General features: G+C 42.6%; 1 protein-coding gene across 3 annotated transcripts; it reads left to right on the top strand.

Moving 5' to 3' along the window:
• The first annotated feature begins 572 nt into the window (after positions 1 to 572).
• nsd2 (nuclear receptor binding SET domain protein 2) lies at positions 573 to 18671 on the top strand. Of its 3 annotated transcripts, none has more exons than XM_020649684.3 (23): positions 573 to 688; positions 2107 to 2744; positions 3165 to 3327; positions 3867 to 4033; positions 4369 to 4806; positions 5252 to 5471; positions 6066 to 6128; positions 6388 to 6497; positions 7310 to 7418; positions 7525 to 7640; positions 7908 to 7997; positions 8251 to 8377; positions 9318 to 9518; positions 9649 to 9828; positions 11025 to 11181; positions 11304 to 11506; positions 12285 to 12388; positions 12478 to 12747; positions 12915 to 13031; positions 13984 to 14125; positions 14250 to 14356; positions 15265 to 15460; positions 15569 to 18671. In XM_020649684.3, the coding sequence occupies exons 2-23, from the start codon at positions 2136 to 2138 to the stop codon at positions 15886 to 15888; spliced, it is 4209 nt and encodes a 1402-aa protein (XP_020505340.2). In that variant the 5' UTR covers positions 573 to 688; positions 2107 to 2135; the 3' UTR covers positions 15889 to 18671. The 3 variants fall into 3 exon arrangements, with proteins under 3 accessions (XP_020505340.2, XP_020505337.2, XP_020505339.2); XM_020649681.3 differs by having other exon boundaries at positions 14250 to 14362; XM_020649683.3 differs by lacking the exon at positions 573 to 688 and adding an exon at positions 1533 to 1916 and having other exon boundaries at positions 14250 to 14362.
• Positions 18672 to 20009: the final 1338 nt, after the last annotated feature.

Here is a 20009-nt window from a genome sequence, read left to right as displayed (position 1 = left end):
CCAGAATAAATGCTAGAAAAAAAAGTCAAAAATGTTGAGAAAAAGGTTAAATACATTAACATTTGTTAAAGGCAGCATGATCACATAACGTAATATCGTGTAATTTTCTATTATTGTATTTTTTTAATTTAACTGATGTAAATATGTTTGATTTTTAACTTCTATTTTTATTTTTAATAATTATATTCCTGTTTTCTTGAGCTGCTGTAATGCAAAAATTTCCCCCATGGGGGATCAATAAAGTTTATCTTTATCTTTAACGTACATCCTCATTCACACTGTAACCATGGCGACTGTAAGGTTCTGTGGTTGGGGACAAATAAATTACAACGGAGAATAATTAGTAGTTATACGTTAGATGATGAAGCAGTTGCATCCCGTTTAAATGACAGTTCTCAATAATGAATAAATATATATTTAATAAAAAAGTGAGAAGTTATGTCGTGTACTGTAGTGATAAACAGACGGGAGACACCGGGGTCAGCTACTTCCTACGGTTGGGTTTTTGAAAGGACCGGTTGGAGCCTCGTTCTGCTCTCGACCAATCGGAAGTGAGTATTTTTCGCGCTGGTCGGCCGGAGAGTTTGAGTTTCCCGCAAGCTTTTGATTCGACTCGAATGAAATCCTCCGTTTAACTGGATGAATATGGGTATCTTCTCCGTTTAACCACCGAGTGGAGGTTTAACAGGTAATTACAAAGAAACGGCCTTTCATGTTATTGTCAACTGCGCGAATATTGGCAGACGGAAAGCTTTTAGCGGGGGACACTTGTTCGAGCCGATCATCCATTTTAGCAAAGGGGAACTGTTAGCTAGCCAGCGAGCTAATCTTGCTAACGTTGAATGTGACTTGGTTGTAATGTAAGTAGCTGAAGCTGCCGTTAGCTTTTTTTTTAAAGCTGTCATGGCGACTGCAAACTGGGTATATCAATGAAACGTTAGCGAAACACTTAAACTGCACTATCGCAAACATAACATTCTTAAAACCACTAATTCTAACACGTCTGCGCTTTAATGTGACCGCGGAGCTAACGCGCTAGCTGGTTGAATTTAGCATTGCGCCGGCGGCTTTGTCTATTTGCTGGAATGCGGTGTAATGGCTGACTGTAGCACTGACAGGGGAGGCTGTGCAGCGGCGTGAGGGGGAAACGCTTGTCCGCTTTATCCCATGGCTGGTGTGTCCCCATGAAGATGTTCACATCGTGGCTTCCGCTCCAGGTGTTAGTCGGAGCCCGTCTCTTTGCATGACATGATGCTGCAACCCCCCCCCCCCCTGGATGTAGCTTGTGTTTAACGTTGGGATCAGCATGTAAGTGACTGTAATATGTTACAGTTTATGATGCGTTTAGCCGTCTTGCACTTGCATTACATCTCAGCTGCAAAACTAAATTGCAGTGCACTTTCTTGTCTGTTGAAGTTGGATGTATTTTACTCCCATGAATTCGACCTGCAATCGGCTTCCTTTTCCGCGGCTTTTCTCGCCGGTGATGCGGTGGCCTCCCACTCATTGGGCATTCGGCTGCATGCGGTGCAGCCTTGCCTCCTGCCTCATCCACACCGCTTTGCCTACAGCCTGCAGCTAGCCACTTGCTACTTCTGTGCCAACATCAGGGCAGCCTAAAAATTGTCGCAGTATGGGGGTTTTCAGCCCGCCTTGTGGGGTTTATTTGTATGCAAGGATGTAATCGAGAAAAGGCTCTGACTTGACCTCCTTCTTATTAGTTGTGATGCATGCATGTGTTTGGATTGAATCAAGGCATTGTTGTTTTTTTTGCTTGGTGTTAGGTCCGCCTTCTGGCTATTCAAGTCGCTCAACTTTCTTATACTAATATCCAAAACTACGCTGCTGGAACATTCCGTGACAGGTGCAGTTTTCTCTGTGGCCTCCAAGCTCTCTGCTCATGCTCCGCTGCAGGAGTGAGTGCCATTTTGTAAAATTTGTAGCGTTTTTACTTGCAGGATTTATATCCCAGATTGCTTTTTTTCTTTTTTAAGGAATAAGAATAAGGAAGATCATATTTTGTGTGCAATTGCATGATAGATATTTTGTGTTTTCTTGTAATACCTGTGGAATAATAAGTTTCTGTGTGTGTTATCTGTTTTGTAGCTCAGTGAGCCTGGAGGGGGTTAGATGGGATGGACAGCAAAGGTAGCTCCCTGCCTTCAATGCCTGAACCAGCCAACCCGATCAGCATGAAGCAGCCGCCGGAGTGCCTGAGTGTACGGAAAGGTGGGGGGGACATGAGCAGTGACCCCACTCTGCTGTTGGACAAAGCTGCTGCCCAGCTAGCCGCCACAGTACAAGACGGTGTCCTTCAGAAGATGGCTGGCCACAGTCATAACAACCACAGCCACGAGAGGCTCAAAGACCTCACTTCTCGAGTGCTGAATGGTGACCAAGACGCACTTTGTGCTCCAGAGACACCAATGCTCAAAGGCGCAGAGGCCCCTGCTACAAATGGCACACATCAGCCCGATTGCACCCCACATACTGAAGCTGAACTAAAGGTGACGATACCCCAGGTGGTTCAGCAGCCGCTGTTTGAGCCGAGCTATGCCAATGGGACCAGTTTTGCCACAACCACAGAGGAGAATTTATCTGGAACAGAGATGAGACAGGAAGTAAAGAAAAGGAACGGGAGACCCCACAAACCAAAACCTCAGATAAATCTAAGTTCCTCTCCCATCCCTGTGGACCCACTGGACCACACAAAGGCTGAAGACGAAGCCAGAGAGACTGAAGAGGTTATTATTATAGTTTCTCTTTTGATGAATAATAAAGTTGGAATTAGTAACACAAGTGCAATATACAGCAATATGGCTCATACTATTTAAAAAAACAAACATTAATACTATCATGTACTACAGATATGCTTACAGTTTGTTTTAAAACCAAAGTGCCTGCTGAATATAAAGTTAAACAAACACCCATAAAGGCAAAACAAAAGGAGAATTGATAATGTAAAAAATTAAGACTGAAGAAACAAATCTTGTGTGTCGAGATTTTGACCACAATTTCTCATGTTTATGATTGTTAGCAGGTGTACTACTTGAAGTTTTGCTTTCTGTGAATGTTGGAAAAGTAATTACATTTTAAAGTTGTCAGAATCCTGTACTTCTGATTTTCTGTGTATTTACTGAGTAATTTGTGTTCCTCTTCCACAGCTTGATCTCATCCCAGAGTTGGTGGGCGAGGCTGCAGTAGAGTTGCCTTTGCACGTACGTTTTTCCGCCGGTGATTTGGTTTGGACCAAGGTGTCAGGATATCCCTGGTGGCCCTGCATGGTAACCACAGACCCAGAATTCAACAATCACGTCAAACAGAAAGGTGAGGGGCTTTCAATCACTCGATCTTAACCATGTTAAGTGATGTGAGGGACGTATGTTTTAAGATACAAGACATTCAAACAATTACTGTCAAATCCAGAATATAAATTGCAGTGGCATATGACACAGTTGGTTTTGGGGTCTCCCCGAAGGAAAAAAAAAAAAGGTTTAAACTGTTTTCCTGGGTAATGATTACACTTGTATTCCGCAAAGTCCCAAATGTTCAGATTCTGTGCAGCTGTGTAGCTCTTTCTAGTATTGTCTGTATTCGCTGTGTGCAGTGGTAGCTACCCTTATGGTAGTTGAGCTCTCCTCTCAGCCTACGATAACATTGATAGTTGTGAAGTACAGACACACAGCATGCAAGTCGCACTACCCACCTTCGCTGGTCATTTGTTGTCTTTAATTGAGGTTTTTCAATAAAACCAGTGACTCCACCCCGCTTTTTAAATGAAAAAATAGGCATTAAAAGTGCTGCGTCTTAAACACCAAATTTTATGGCCCCCTTTTTTGACGTTTTTGTTTGTGTTTGTTTTTTAGCCGCCACCAGCAGACTGGGCCTCCTTTTCCACGTGCAGTACTTTGGAGATGCCCCTGAGAGAGGCTACATCTTCGAGAAGAACATGGTGTCCTTCACTGGGGAGGATCAATACCAGGAGCTCAGCTTAGGCAACAAACAGCCAGCATCCCGCTTCATCCACAAAAAGGTAAATTAGATGCTGCTTCGATGTGATGCTCCTGCACACTGGCCTGAAGTGGATGCAGTGGGCTTTTGTAAGTGCAATAGTGCAGGGGTCTCTTTCCCCTGATGTACAAATATTAACTGGATGCCATCTGTCCAGAAAAGGCAAAACATAGAATCACATTAATGCAATTAGTGAAAGTGAAGACATGGATATTCACAACGCACACGTTAATGGAAAGTTAATCAGCAAGTCTCCTCAAGAGCTGCCCCATGCTGCTTATGATGTAATCCTGTTTTAGATGTTGTTGTGTCTTTTGTAACCTGTCATATAATCTACTCTTACCCTGTGTCATGCAGACGGCGCCCTCTGTGCCCCGCAAACTCCAGGCTCAGTGGAACATGGGCATCGTCCAGGCCAAAGAGGCCCTCAGCATGTCAATGGACGAGCGCATGGCAAACTTTGCGTTTCTGTACGACGACGAGGGGCCTCATCTGAACCCTCATACCCTGGAGAAGTTAAAGCCAGAACCAACCGAAGAGATGGACCAGGAAACAATGTCCAGACTCAGCCCCGATGTCCCCTCCCTGCCGACGGGTCCTACAGACGATCTCTCAGCAGCAACTCCGTCTCAAGATAGCACTTCAACAGGGACACCAACACAAGCACCCAGAAGAAAACCACAAACTGGAGTTTGGAAGAAAAGGGGCAAAGCACAACTAAACGGTGTCCTCTCCAAAAGTAAAAAAAACACGGTTCTTCCTGACATGATGCTTCATCAGCAGACACCCTCACAGGTAACTCACTCAACTTATACCCAGGGTCGTTTCTGTTGGGCACATTTTTAACTTTTTTTTTCTTGCAGTTTTTGTGGATGTTTTTTCTTGGTCTATCTTAGTTAGTTAGAAAGCAGATTGGACGTTGGAAGTTTTAACAAGTGTTCAAATGTGACGGAATATAAAGTGGGTTAAAAGAACTGGAAGTAAAGTTTTCAGCTTATTGTGACTGAGGTACAAACATAGCAAACACTTATATTTCCAAGACTAGCTGCATTATTCAACTTTTCAATATCTACTGAAACTTGTGTATTTTGTCAAGCATCAAAGGTGTGAAAATACAAAAACTCTTAGAATGGATATGGTGTAGAGCCCCAAAAGACTTAATATTATGGTCAGTAATTTGCAGCCTGAGGAAGCTTTAAATGTTTCAATTGGTTTGACAAACTATGTATTGTCTTCACAGGATTCCACGTCTTCTACACCAGACATTCAATCTGAATCAGTGATAGCTCCGAAGAAGAAGAGGAGGCCGAGACAGGCTGAGACTGCCACAAAGACTGTGAGGAGAAGGAAGAAAACTGCAACGGACGGCACATGTGATCCTGTGAGGATAAGGAAACCAAAGCAGGTTTCTTCGACAGTCGATCTTTCGGAACCAGTCGCACTTCAAGTTTCAGTTCCAGGTTTGTTGAACGTTTAAACTCGGTCACGCCTCAGTGCTTTAAATTGCCATATGTGGCCAGTAAATAGTGGTAAAGTAATTGTGTGAAATTTCTCTTCCTGGTTCTGAAAAGAGGGTACATTTTACTTATGAGACTGAAGAAACGACGTACGCTGTTTCTGGTGGTAGCACTAAAAAATTGCAATGCACAGAACACATCTGGACAGCTGTTTGCTAACCATGCCGCAGTCATTATAAGCCCTTTTTTGGACTGTTTTTTTCCCTTGCAAAAATGCAATAAATAAGCTCAGCCATCATCACATCTTTGTGCGTTCAAATTGATTCCACAACGGCGTAATATTTGTGTCCCAGGGGCGTAATTATCACGGCATGAAGCTGCCATCGTCACATTACATCAAAGTCCCAGTTGCACAGATAACCACAGAGATACATTTTAATTGGCACGATGGATTTCATGTTTCATTCATCAGCAGCAGCAACAAAAGTTCAAAATGATACTTCATGCTACAAATACTAGAGTGGGAACGGTCCAAGAGCTATTCCCTTATTTTGAAGTTTATAAAAGTAAACTAAAGACGGCTTTTTGTTTTCATAGTCGAGAAAGTGAAGAGAAGACGAAACAAGAGGAGTCCAGACGAGCAGAAGAGTGATTCCACAGGTCAGTCCAATGGTTTTGTGTTATTTATATTTTAAAAATCCAAAAAGAGAAACTTTAAAATCAAACGTCTGATATTAAAGGCTCGAGGATGAGTGTGTCGATTTATTGGGTCTTTCTAAATCTGTAGCCCAGTTAGGTTTTCTGCCACCGGGTGGAAGAAATCTTTAAACAAGTCATTGTCAGCATTAACAGCACACACATCTAAGTCAGAATCAAATTATGAAGTTTAACCTTCGTGAGTTTTTTTCCCCTTTTCCAGTCAAAAGGCAGCGGAAGAAGGCGGTTAAAAGGCCCCCAACAGACGAAACAGCGGACCAGGTCCAGCCGCCTAAAAGGAGACGTAAAACGAGCAAAGACGCTGAAAAACAGGTGAGCTTTAAAACATGAACAACGTCAATGTAGGCGCAAGTTGAACCTTTTTCTTTCTTTTCAATCTTCAGTGTAATAGAGTACGAGCTCACTATGTAAATATTATAGTGTTTCCCACATAAATGTTATTTGGTGGGCCACCCAAGTATATTTCCCCGACCACTCCTCTACCCATAGCCTATTAAGTCACGACTTTGAGCATGCCAGAAAGAGAGGGAGAGAAGTTGAAGGTACAACTCTCCCAAAAATGCACCGACTGAGGTGTGATGTCTCATGCAAAAACTGAAGCTTATTACGCTGTCATAATATTTTTCTGCAGTCGCTTGCTGCCGATGTTGTCCTGCACATGTAGTTTAGAATGACTGTTGCGATATGTGTCATCATCAATAAGCCTCTGGACACGCCGATCACCTGGTGTGATAACCATATGAGATCAATTGAAACATTTCAAAACGGGATGTTTGAGCGTCTACGTCTGATGAAAATTGTCAAAAGAGCAGAAACTAAAAATAGAGCCAAAGCAGGACAAGCTGAGGTGAGGGGAGAAGATCAAGTGTTTGTGCGTGTAGAGAGGAAAATGGAAGGTAAATCAGCTGTCCTTTATTCTCTAACTTATTTTAGTTTGTCACAAAGTACCCCCAACTCGTCTGCCCAGGTACAGCGTCATTCTGTGGGAAACACTGTTCAAAAAGAGATGATGCAATAACACATTTAATTAGCTGAAAATCAAACTTTCTTACTAAAATGAATTTTTAGCACAGTGTAATTGGCCCTTCATTTTTCTCATATCTGACAAACACTATCTTTCTCAGGCGTCAACTTCAGACGGAACGGAGAAAAAGCGAAGAAGAAGGAAGAAAACCGACGTAGAGGCACAAGAAACCAGAAAGCCAGGGAAGAAGACGAAAGCCCTCCTCACTGGTAAACAGTCATAGTCGTGTTTATTAAAGAAAAAAAATCTTATGGGTTTAGGAGCTGCGTTAAGCCTCTTTATGACTCTGTTCAAAATGTCCACCTCGCTTTACAGAAAGCCAAGATGCTGAGAAACCAAAGCGTAGGAGGAAAAGGAAACAGGAAGGAGATAACCAGGCCACGCCGACCAAGGCAAAAAAGAGGCGGCCCTCCCCATGTCCTGACCCTGAGGTGAGAGGGAAACACTCCTGCATCAGTCCGAGATTTACTTTTAATCCTAAAAAGTGTAAAGTGTTGCAGAACCTCAAATCTCTAAGAGGTGTTGATGGTGGCTAATCGAGTATTTTTAAGATTAAGGTGAAACTAGAGGTCTCTGTAGCTAGCAGAGGGACTTCGGTTTCCGTCTGTGCTCAGCTCAGTTTGGGTTGTTTTGTGTCCGATGGTTTAAATGTGAAGCTGCGCACTCATACAGTTCCTCACATGTTCATGTGTTAACAGGGATCTGGGAGTGAAGAACGTCCCGACTCTCCGAGCGACAGCTTAGATGGCACGAAAAAGGGCGAACGAAAGAAAGAGTTTGTTTGCCAGGTAGGTCTGCCTCTTCTGTGTTTTGTTTTTTGTTAAAGGACATTTCATCTGAAAATGCTGCTTCACTTATTATTAACATGTTTCAGGTGAAGTTTTCTTTTTGACCCTCGGGCCGAATTACATCACCCTGCTTGTTCAGTCGACTGTGGAATTAAGACAATTTAAGATGAATGTTTTTGGTGTTTCAGCACAAATATTTGATTAAATGCACAGTAATGCAACCTTGTTTTTGTGTGTTTTTTTGTCATTAAAGACATGCGAGCAGGCGGGCGAGGACTTGGTGCCCTGTGAAGGCCAGTGCAATGGGATGTTTCACCTCCACTGTCTTGGTGTCTCGTTCATACCTGAAGAAAAGATGCAGTGTCAGGAGTGCAGCACAGGTGAGAGAAATTCACACCGTACAAAATGCTGGGCTAGTTTTTTTATGTTCAAAGAGACGCCTTAGGGTCCACAGACAAAGTTTATCACACTGTCAGCGCCTGTTTTCAATACAAAGTAGTTCAGCATTTACAGCGCTCACTGTCCTAAACACTAAAACGCCCTTGCCGTCAGCTGTTCGTCTCTGCGCTCTCAGATGTAAGAAGCTGAACTCGTAGAACAGTGCCATGCTCATCCATATAACTTCTCCCTCACTGACTAATCAAGAAGGGGAGCAACTTCTGGTATTAGCTTGGTCTACATTAATGGTGGAGGAGTCACTAGTCAGACTCACAATTGACAATTTGTTTTAGGTCTGGAGCTGCTGCTGATGTCAGGACATGACTCCTTTACATCGTTGTCATGTTTTCTTGGTGATATTTCCTTGAACTAAAGTAAATATTTATCACTTGGAGCTATCTAAAACACACCTAACAGACATTACAGAGGAAAGCAGAAGTTAACTTTGGGAACCTAGCAACAATGCGTGCTGGTGAGAAGCGCTCTGAAACAGAGGTTGTGGGCGCTGCCAGTTAAACAAAAAACGCCGTCTGTGGAAACCGGCTCTTAGGGCACCATTTAAAATTCTTGGAAAAATAACAATGAGCACAATTATATCCTCTAATTAGGTCCCTGAATTCACTGCTAGGAATTATGGTATAAACTCTTATTTAGCTTAATTACTGCTGTGTTACATTAGATTTAGTTCACCCCTCATTCTAATGTGTGCGCCCCCCTTTTAGCATGGATATGTAGCAGTAGAGATGGGAGAGATAGAGGTGGTGAAGGTGTAAGGTTTTGGGTAACCAAAGTAACAGCACTAGCATGTTTGTGATTATTGTTTTTTTGCTGGTTTGTGTTGGTAACATTTTTCCCTCTTCTTAATTCTGTTTCTGCTCTCAGGGATTCACTCGTGTTTCAGCTGTAAGCAGTCTGAGGGCGCGGTGCGTCGCTGCCACGTCCCTCACTGTGGCAAGTTTTACCATGAAGCCTGCATCCGCCTGAACCCGCTCACTGTGTTCGACAACAAGGGCTTCCGCTGCCCGCTCCACGCCTGCCTCAACTGCCACTACGGCTGCCGCACCAAGCAGAAGTCCACCAAAGGTAAGCCTTAAGCTTTAAATCCTGACACTTGATTTTAATCTAAACCTGAAGTTAATGTTTAAGGTCTGCTAAACTTCAGACCAACAGAGGGACATGTGTCTAACCTGTCTCTCCTTTTCTCTCTATGTAGGACGGTTGATGCGTTGCTTTCGCTGCCCTGTGGCGTACCATGTCGGTGACCAGTGCGTGGCTGCGGGAAGCGAGATGATCACAAACTCTGCCTTCATCTGCACCAACCACTTCAACGCCAAGAAGGGCTACAGCCACCACAGTCACGTCAACGTCAGCTGGTGCTTTGTCTGCTCCAAAGGTACGCCCATTTTCTTACCACATCTTTTTTACCTGTGTGAAGATGAAATGTTTGACCTTCCTGGAAAAAAAAGTGTTTAAGTTAGGTAAAGCATACAAAGATCCTTAAGCTTGTTAGCTTCTGATCAGTTTAATTTTGCAGTTTAATGTAGAAGCAAACACATAAGAAACACAAGGGGCGGCTGTGGCTCAGTTGGTCGGACGTCTCTCAACAGGAAGGTCGGGGGTTTGATCCCCAGCTCCTGCAGCTACATGTTTGATGTGTCCTTGAGCAAGACACTTAACCCCAAGTTGCTCCCGCTGCTTCCTCTGTGTTGTATGAATGGGATTAGTTACTTCTGATGGTCACTTTAATCAGCAGCCTCTACCACCAGTGTGTGAATGTGTAGGTGTGACATACGATGGAGAAGCACTTTGAGGAGTCAGAAGACTAGAAAAGATCTAAACAAGCTCAAGTCCATTTATCATTTGCTCATGAAATGGGATTGTAATCTTATTGATGTTCAGTCCAGTTTTTCCACCCTGAACCTTTTATTTCATGGAAGCCTTCATGTTTACGCTTGAATATGATGTACTACATGAACAGAAAAGTGAACAATAAACCCTTTAAACGGGATCTCCTTGGTGTGCGGATCTTCTTGTTTGCTTGCTACGTATTTGTGTTTTTGGATCCACTTAGGGATGTGTGTGTCTTTTTTGATTTTTCATTGGGTTTCCACAGAGACAATTAAGTGTGTAATGTAAAAACGATTAAATTTGGCTCACTGTACTAAATCCAAACAGGGTTGACTGTGATAATCAGCAGTAGCGCTGCTGCAGAGAGTCAGAGGAAAGTTTAACTATAGCAGGTTCTGAGGTTCATTTTTCAGTCTCTTGGAGGACGTGGCTTTAATGTCACCAAGGAGTTATTTTAGATTGCTGACCAAAATTTAAATTAATTAGGTTTTGCCATCACTTCAAAATCCTGTTAAAATGCTGCAGGAGTCCCCTTCCTGTAGTCCATGTGTAACACCCACACAGAACAACAGACTGTGTGTGGGTTGATACACTCGCTGGACTGGACATTTGTGGTATATATTTTGTATTTATCACTTCTGTACATGATGACTCAACAGTACTGAGTATAAACTGTTCCACACCCTCATGTAATCCCCTTTGACGTTCTAACCAAACTTCTCCGGCTTGTGTTTGTTGCAGGAGGGCAGCTGCTGTGCTGCGAGTCTTGTCCTGCAGCGTTTCACCCAGACTGCCTGAACATCGCCATGCCTGATGGGAGCTGGTTCTGCAACGACTGCCGGGCAGGAAAGAAACCCAAATACAGGGACATCATCTGGGTCAAACTGGGAACATACAGGTCAGAGAAACTGAGCTGAAATTCTACCCTTTTCTGTCTATCTAAAAGTATTTCTCTTGTTCTGTATTGAAACCTCCAGCCTGGAAAGCGGACTCACACCTGCTCCTCTTTTCTCTCCCCAGGTGGTGGCCTGCAGAGATCCACCACCCCAGAAACATCCCCACCAACATCCAGCACCTTCGACACGAGATCGGGGAATTCCCCGTTTTCTTCTTTGGCTCCAAGGACTACTTCTGGACCCACCAGGGCCGAGTGTTTCCTTACATGGAGGGAGACAGGGGCAGCAAGCACCAGAGGACGGGCATCGGCAAAGTCTTCAAGAATGGTACGAATTTTATACAAGTTACTTAATCATCTTATTATTCCTTAAAGGGCACATATTATGCAAAATACACTTCACCATGTTTTTCTAACACTAACATGTGTCCCTGCATGTTTATTAACTTCCCAATGATGAGTGAAGTCTATCCAGTCTTTTTCCTGCTCCACTTTTCAGAAAACGTGTGCTCAAACAGGCCGTTTGGAGAGTTTCCCTTCATGACATCACAAAGGGCAGTAAGCCTGTTCTGAACAGGGCTGAAATAGAGGGGTTTATTGACATGATCAAATACAGGATCAGAGTGGATTTAGAACAAGAAACTTCACACACGTGTTTTGGGGAGCTCTGAGACTTATTTAGACTGGTTGAAAAAAGAGGAGAATATGTGAACTTTAATGTTGTATGTAAGAAGTGAAAGACAAATTGTAACTGAAGGTCCATAAAGCAGAAGTCTGTCTTCATTGATGGATGCATTTACAGTTTAAGTCTGGAAAGGGAAAAGTTTAATCAACAAGTTTTTAAAAAACCACACAAAGTTCACAGAACTAGACACAGTTTAACTTTGAGTTTCCCTACCATATAGAACATAAGATAAGGATTTTTGAACGTTAACAAGAACTAATTTAAATATTTACAGGTTTGCAGTCATTCTGAAAGTACACAGAAGTCTCTGAAGTGACAACAAATGACTGTTTAGTGGTTGATTGCAGTAAAAGTTTTATCTCCACATGAAAGTTTCCTCAGGTGAAATGTGATAAAGCCTTCATATTGTCTGTTTCTTTAGCTCTGTTGGAGGCTGAAGCTCGGTTCAAGGAGATAAAAATCAAACGAGAGGCCAAGGAAGCGCAAGAAAACAGCCGGAAACCACCTCCATATAAATTCATCAAGGTCTGAAATCTGAGAGATCTCGAGCATTTTTTAAAAGATTCAAGCTGACGTTGATGAAGTCTCACAGTTTAAATGTTGTCTTCATTCAGGTCAACAAACCCTTTGGTAGAGTTCAGGTCTACACAGCGGACATCTCCGAGATCCCCAAGTGTAACTGCAAGCCCTCAGTGGAGCGGCCATGTGGGTTTGAGTCCGAGTGTCTGAACCGCATGCTGCAGTACGAGTGCCACCCTCAGGTGTGTCCCAGCGGGGAGCGCTGCTGTAACCAGGACTTCACAAAACGTCTCTACCCGGAGACCAAGATCATCAAGACACCGGGCAAGGGCTGGGGCCTTGTGGCGCTCAGGGACATCAAGAAGGTGAGAAGAAAAAGAGTGGATCAAGCAGATATCTTAAGTACATGTACAAGCCAGGCCATACAGACATAATTTGTTTTCTAAATACTTGTAGAAATAATTCTACAGATCATCTTGGGGTTTTTAAAGTAAGGGGACGTTGGCGTTGATGTGACCTTTCTTTTTCTCAGGGCGAGTTTGTGAACGAGTACATCGGGGAGCTGATAGACGAGGAGGAGTGTCGTGCGAGGATCGTGTACGCCCATGAAAACAATATCACTTATTTCTACATGCTCACCATCGACAAGGTCAGTACTGGACCGGGAGTTTATGTCGTACTATTGGCTCCACAGTGTGTCAGGGCGCTGTCCTCCCCTCCGACAGTGCCATTTCTACTGGGAGCGAGAGAAACAGACTGGTATTGCATTGGGAATGTTACATCACAGCTGACTGTAACATTACAGTAGTCAATACTACAAACTGAGCTGAGTCACATTCTGTACATCTGTGTGAGTGTATAATTTAAAAACAGTTCTAGTGGTTTACTGCATTCTTTTAAATGTGATGTAGGCATGAAAAAAAAAAAAGATCATACCATAAAATCCAGAATATAAATCACACTGGTATGTAAAGCGCTTGTTGACCAAACTTACTCATCTTCAGAGAACTAAATGCTTCCTGTGGCCCTTCGTTGTCGGCATTTCCAAGATTAGAAAAATCAGGACAATGATGTTTGGAGAAGCAATAAAAGTAACTGCAATACACAGTCAGTCCAGTAGGTGGTGGTGAGAAGACAACAAAGATGACGCCATTTAAGGCGTTGGGACAGTTTTACCATCATCATTACAGTTAGCCTGTTAAAATGGAGGAGGTTCGGCTTGGGCTGTTTTTGATCTCGCTGTATTGCATTACAAATAAATCAACACTGGAAAGGAGACGAGCGTGAAAACCTGCATGAAAAAGAGGTTTTAAACATGGCGGGTGACCTAAAACGCTGCAAGTGCTTGACAAATTGGAGACGTTCAGCCCTGCAGACCCTACCCCCAAAGGTCCCTGGACTTTTGGAAAGTACTACCCTCCAAGCTGGGTCTTTTTTATGTGTAGAGCAATAACCGCAAAACAAAATGTAGACCCTGGTTCCTGCAGTCAAAATGCACATTAAGATGAAGTCTGTTACTGGTGTATTGGTGTCACCAGTATAAAGGACTCTTCAGATGGAAAGTAGGTAATAAAAGTGGGTCATATACTTTACCTTTTTAGGACCGGATCATTGACGCTGGTCCAAAAGGAAACTACTCTCGCTTCATGAACCACAGCTGTCAGCCAAACTGTGAGACGCAGAAGTGGACGGTGAACGGCGACACACGAGTTGGTCTGTTCGCCGTCTGTGACATCCCAGCAGGTGAGACTCTTCACTGTTTGCAAATTTCTCGCATGTGTTTTGTAAAATGACACTTAATCTTTAACATCAAGTCCCATCTGCTCAGCTGTTCAATCTTTGTATGTTTTTTTTTTTTGTAACGTAGGGACGGAGTTGACCTTTAACTACAACCTGGACTGCCTCGGGAATGAGAAGACCATCTGTCGCTGCGGGGCCCCCAACTGCAGCGGTTTCCTTGGTGATCGGCCTAAGGTGAGCGTAAGTTACCTGAATGAGTTTAAAAACATCTGTTATATCAGGAGTCCTGTTTGAGTCCTGCTTTTGGAACATTTAAAATCAGATGAATGTGACAGTTGTGATTCTGAAGCAAAGATCTCAAAGATTTCTTGTCACATTGCCTGTAACCTTTTAGTCAACATGTTTATTGTCTGAGTCAGAGATCACATCCCGTCATGTTCAGGTGTTTTCAGCAGATTTAAACTTTGAGTAGAAACAGCCGTAGCTCAGGTGGCTACGAGACAGTTTTTAAAATCTTGACCGGAGACACAGCGATTTAGCCAGACCACCGGCTGCCGTTCATAGTAAAAATCTCACAAAAACTGTCATGATCAAACGTGAATTCATAAGAAAAACATAAAGTATGATGGATGTCGTCAGCTGGCTCTGTGGTTTGTCTTCATGAGATGTAAAGGCTTTCGTGTTGATGCAATAAATCCACAATGCGCTCTTCTTCTTTTTCAATATTCCACTTGGCTCGGAGCACAGATGTGTTTGTGTTTGAAGGCTCCTACTCAATCGATCGGGAGCTGTGACACCACACACTTATTTGAACAAATATTTGGTTGCGACACTCCTTGAATCAGGCCACGTCCCCTTAATCGATGGGGGAGTAAATCTGGCTCTCAGATGGCTAGTGTGGCGCCATCTCAGAGTGATGATAAAGAGCGATTTTTCATTTTCAGATGTTTTTGAGTTAATCATTTTGTTCTTGTTTTCTAATATGAAATTTCCACTTCAGTTTGTAGGAGTTAGTTTCTCCTCCTTAGCACAGATAAAAACATGAATTACTCACCTGTTCACTTAATTTTTAAATGTATATATTTATAAATTCACTCAGCATTGATTGAAATTCTCCCACCCTGCCGCCGTCTCCTTTGCAGAACTCAAACGGCCAAACAGCAGAGTCGAAAGGGAAGAGATTGAAGAGAAAGTATAAAAGGAGGAAATCGGAGGGCAAGAAGTCTGATGACGAGTGTTTCCGCTGCGGGGACGGAGGGCAGCTGGTGCTCTGCTGCAAGAAAGCCTGCACCAAAGCTTATCACCTGTCCTGCCTGAACCTCACAAAGAGACCGTTTGGTAAGAATCTGCAGAGGTCACACACACGGTTTGTTTAAAGCACAGTTGTGTGTTTAAAAAAAAAAAAAAATCTTACCTTTGTGTCTCTGTTGTTCGCGCTCCCATCAGGCCGCTGGGACTGCCCCTGGCACCACTGTGACGTCTGCGGGAAAAACTCGGAGGCCTTCTGTCAGCTTTGCCCCAACTCCTTCTGCAAGGCTCACCAGGAGGGGGCGCTGCGTTCCTGGCCCGCCACAGGCCAGCTCTGCTGTCAGGAGCACGAAGAGCTCGAAGCGACCGACAACCACGAGCGGGATGTCAACTCTGAGACGAGTATGACCGCCGTCGCCGTCACCACGGTAACTGGCCGTGCGGCGAAAGGCTCCAGAAAGGTGGGAAGAGCGGTGGCCAAGACAAAAGGCTCCAGGAGGAAGGCAGCAGAGGCGTAAAGTTGACCCTGCATATTCCCCAAATGCCAAACTAGACTTTTTTATGCCTGCTCCTCTTATCATAAACAAATCTAACCCCCCCCCCTTGTGATAATGACTCCAAGACCACAAAAATCAAGGCGCTGTACATGTTCGTTATCAGGGAAAGCTGCTGATCGCTCACACACTCGGCAGCCGTCTCCAGCTCGTCGCATTTTTTCCAGGTTAATTTTCACGTCTGCACTCGGTCCAACCACAACGCAGCGGAATGAGCACGGGTCAGGACTCCTCAGCTTGTGGATTTCAAACCTTCATTTTTTTCCCCACCAACCAAAAACTGCCTTTTTGATTTTAAAGTAAAAAGAAGAAACTAGTTGAACCTGAAACAGCTCTTACTAGAAGCCTGATGCCTCGCCATGTGCTACCTTGACTCTGTCGCCCCCCCCCCATCCCCCCGTCACTCAACACAGATGATCCTGAACAGCAGAGTTTTATAGCTATAAGTATATATGTGTATATCAAAGACCAAAATTATGAATACTGGAAGAGTTTATGACGTCAATCAGGTTGCCAAATGGATGTTTTCCTTTTATATATATATAGTGTATATAATCCAGATGTACTATGGAACACCAAGACACTATGGATCGGCCTCAGACGACCTCCTCTGTAGTCATAGGTTACATTGAACTGTAGGCTTTTGTTCGCTGTTTATACAACCTGTCGTTTTGCTTTAGCTCAGCGTAACTCTTTAGATTTTAAAAATGTCCTTTTTTTTAATTTTATTTTTGGTATCCGGATGCTGATGAATATGAACAATAGCTCCCACAAACAGTTTTAACCCACCAGCCGGTCCAGAGAGCGAGAGATATTTAACAGAGAGCACTCTTTACAGTAACATCCTCAGGAGAGATGCATGCTGGGAGCTCTGTGCTGCATTGTGGGGGGAAAAAGCATAGCAAAGAAAAAAATGAAGGAAGTCACGTTTTGTTTTAACGTTTTAGTAAAGTTGTTCTAAGTCCTGATCTTCAGATGCTGTTATTTCTTTTGGATTTAAATATCTGAAATGTCGAGCACAAGGTTTTTTTCATGATTAGATAAAAGCATCACGCTGCTCCTCAGGTGTGTTAATCCTCGGGAGGTTTAAACTGCTTCCCTTTAACACGGGCTAACATGGTGTGAGTCCAGGTTTGTTAACGCTACTCAATATGAAGAGAAGAGTACGGTGGCTGTTAAAGGACATGTCAGACTCTCAGACTTGAAGTCCGTGTAGATTCTCAGTCATCCAGGTCAGGGTAAACTCCAAGTTTGATACAAAGGCAGCTGGACTTGGTTGGTCTTCAAGATCTTTAAACCAAGGCCAGTTGCCTTTTGAATCTCAGACTTGAAGTGATTGCAAATATGTGAAAACAGTTTGAGAGAACTAATCCTAATCTTGTCGTTCACACACGCCTCACAAACGGCAGACTTTCCCGGTCAGAAGGGAGGGGACAGTCGAGACGGGGGTTCTTCTGAGGCAAGAAGTTAAGGATGAAAATACATTGACTGGAAACATTAACATTAATCCAATATGTTAGATTTTAGTTTCTCAAAGTGTCGTTTAATGTGTTTAAAAAATTCAAACATTTAGCAGACAATCTGACAGACGATTCATTTAAAGAATTTCCTGCAACATTTTTTTTTTAATTTCAAGCAAAAAAGTAGAAAAACCCTGAAGTGACATCATGATGCTGATCCCTCTCCAGCTGGAGGTAACGTGTAGCCACGATGTTTTTCACATTTTTAACTCGAGACTATTTATCATTTTGACACTTAAATAACCGAACGGAACGCAGCGCTTGCACATGATTGGTCGTGTTGGCGCTCAGCAGGGTTTTTGATCTCCAGGTTCACAAGGAGCTCGACAAATACTCTTCACTTTAGACTTTTGAGTTTATAAAAGAAATGCATCATATCAATCCAGGTTTAAATTCAATTGAAATTCAAACTGCGTAATTACCCTGACGACCCATCTCCTGTGACTAAGACTAAAATGTCCTTAAAGAGCCACCGTACTCGGAGTAATCTTCTCTTAGTTCTTTGTTTAACAATTAGATTTTTTTAAACTTCTAAAATTAATCTTTTGATTTAATCTAATATATTTAAGTTTGTCCTGTGTTAAGTGAACATCACTTTTTGTTTCTTTTTTTTTTTTACAGCTTCATGTTCTCTGCCTCTTTCATCACATTTCACATCGTTAAAAGTTGCTTCATCACAGAATCTTAATCTCCAAAGGCAGCTTTTTTCTGCAATATTTCTTTTTAATCTCAGAGGCAATCGGTGCTTTTCTCTTTCTTCCTTAAAAACGTTTCCACACATCTGATCTGAGGCGTGCGGACGCAACCAGATGGCTTTTTTTTTTTTTTTTTATACCTGCACCTTTTCTTTTCCTTTTAGTAGTCTTGATTTCTCCCGGGGCGTGTGAATGGGACACGTCCAGCGGTGCAGCGAGTGGTGTACGAGTATTTTTCTGTATCCTAACCTTGTGTTGAGTGAATGTAGTTATTTTTGTAAGCACTGTAATTCCCTGTAGAGCTGAAGTGTAACATGTGCGTAGGGGTTTCATTCTGTAACTACTGTCATAGTAAACCAGAGACTAATATGTACATAATGTATAAGTGGTAATAGTGATGCATCTATTGTAAATATCATACAATCTTTCTGACATTGTATGTTTTGTTTTTTTCTTGATGCAGTGCTGAAACACTTTTTGTGCAGGATCTGACGTTTGTAGAATCATGCATTAAAAAGTCGCCCAACATGAATTTATCGTCTGAACCAGACTTTTTCTTTCACAACAATCAACAATATATATTTTCTTTATTAAATTAAAGGTACAGTCAGTGAGATGTGTAGTGAGTGAAATGATAAAAGGTATCTTACTATCTGATCAGACATTAAGGAAACATGCTATGTTGAAGTGCTGGCTTCTCTGACAACAATGCAGCAGCCAGTATGTCCTCCTTCTAACTTTAGATTCTGCTCCTGAATGCTCTGGATTTGTTTGGACCAGAGAAGGTAGGTGGTTTTAATACACCCCCCCACACGGCCGTTTTGGACGCCCCTCGGTTTGCCAGATATGAGAGCAGTTATCAGGTCAACAGGTGTTGCAGCGATGGAAGCGAGCAAGAGAAGTGGTTCAGATAGAAGTGATTGTACCCGACCTAAAAAGCCTCTGCATGTTTCTAATAAGCTCCACGAGCAGAAACGTGCTCAAACTAGGATCAATATTGGAGATGCTTTTAAAAAATGGAGAGAGGTTAGAACACAGAAAGGTTTACAGACCCATGCAGAGCTGGATAAACACTGAAGCTTCAGAGTCCACCACATGGTGACCTGAGTGAGCATCCACTCTAGAGAGGAGGGGGGGAGACAGCTCTCTACAATGTTTAGAATTCGTCTGCAGTACACATTGCATTTTTAATCTTATGCTATTTTGTCCCTTTCGGTGCACCATAGATAAGCCTCCTCAGTGGCTCCCTGTAGTCACAATGATGTAAAAGGGAACGTCTCATTTCGTTTTAACAAACAGACGGTCCAAAGTAATATCCCCCTTATGACATCACACATTGACCTTTGTTACCGTTCCTTTAAGCTGTTCTCGTTTAGGTAACTTTTTTCTGTAGTTAAGGCAAAGTCATAACCTTTAATCTACAGGAAGTTCCTTATTTCAATTTAAAAATAAATGCAGGTACATAATCAAACAGGAAGTGAAGTACCATCAGTCTAAAGACATGACAAAATTTCAAAATAAAAGCATATCCATTTTTAGATGATATTTCAAACATGCGATTAAAAATATGATTCATTTCAATTAGGTATGATGTCTAATCGTTTGACAGCCCTAAAATAATCACAAAAGAAGGCGGGACATGACGTTTGAGATGAATTTGATTTGATAGTTAACTTTGACAAATGTGTAAACTTGAAAGATGAGTCATCGGACATTTGAAACATTTTACATGAAGATAAAATACAGTTATTTGGATGCAATAAACTCTCTGATAATGTGGTATTGAATTATATTTGGAAGGTCAACACATTTTTAACTCTGAAACGCTGGATTAAAACCAGGGAAATGCATTTTTAATTTCTTGGGGACT

Source organism: Labrus bergylta, chromosome 18 (assembly GCF_963930695.1).
Source record: "Labrus bergylta chromosome 18, fLabBer1.1, whole genome shotgun sequence".
Taxonomy (NCBI): Eukaryota; Metazoa; Chordata; class Actinopteri; order Labriformes; family Labridae; genus Labrus; species Labrus bergylta.
The sequence above is the reverse complement of the archived record's forward strand: the minus strand, read 5'-3'. Positions and strand labels throughout refer to the sequence as shown.

Bases quoted from the DNA above. Each gene is read 5' to 3' on its own strand.
- nsd2 (XM_020649681.3), top strand. From the start codon at position 2,136: ATGGACAGCAAAGGTAGCTCCCTGCCTTCAATGCCTGAACCAGCCAAC. The intron at 4,807-5,251 runs GTAACTCACTCA...TTGTCTTCACAG, and splicing joins ATCAGCAGACACCCTCACAG to GATTCCACGTCTTCTACACC. The intron at 6,129-6,387 runs GTCAGTCCAATG...CCCCTTTTCCAG, and splicing joins GCAGAAGAGTGATTCCACAG to TCAAAAGGCAGCGGAAGAAG.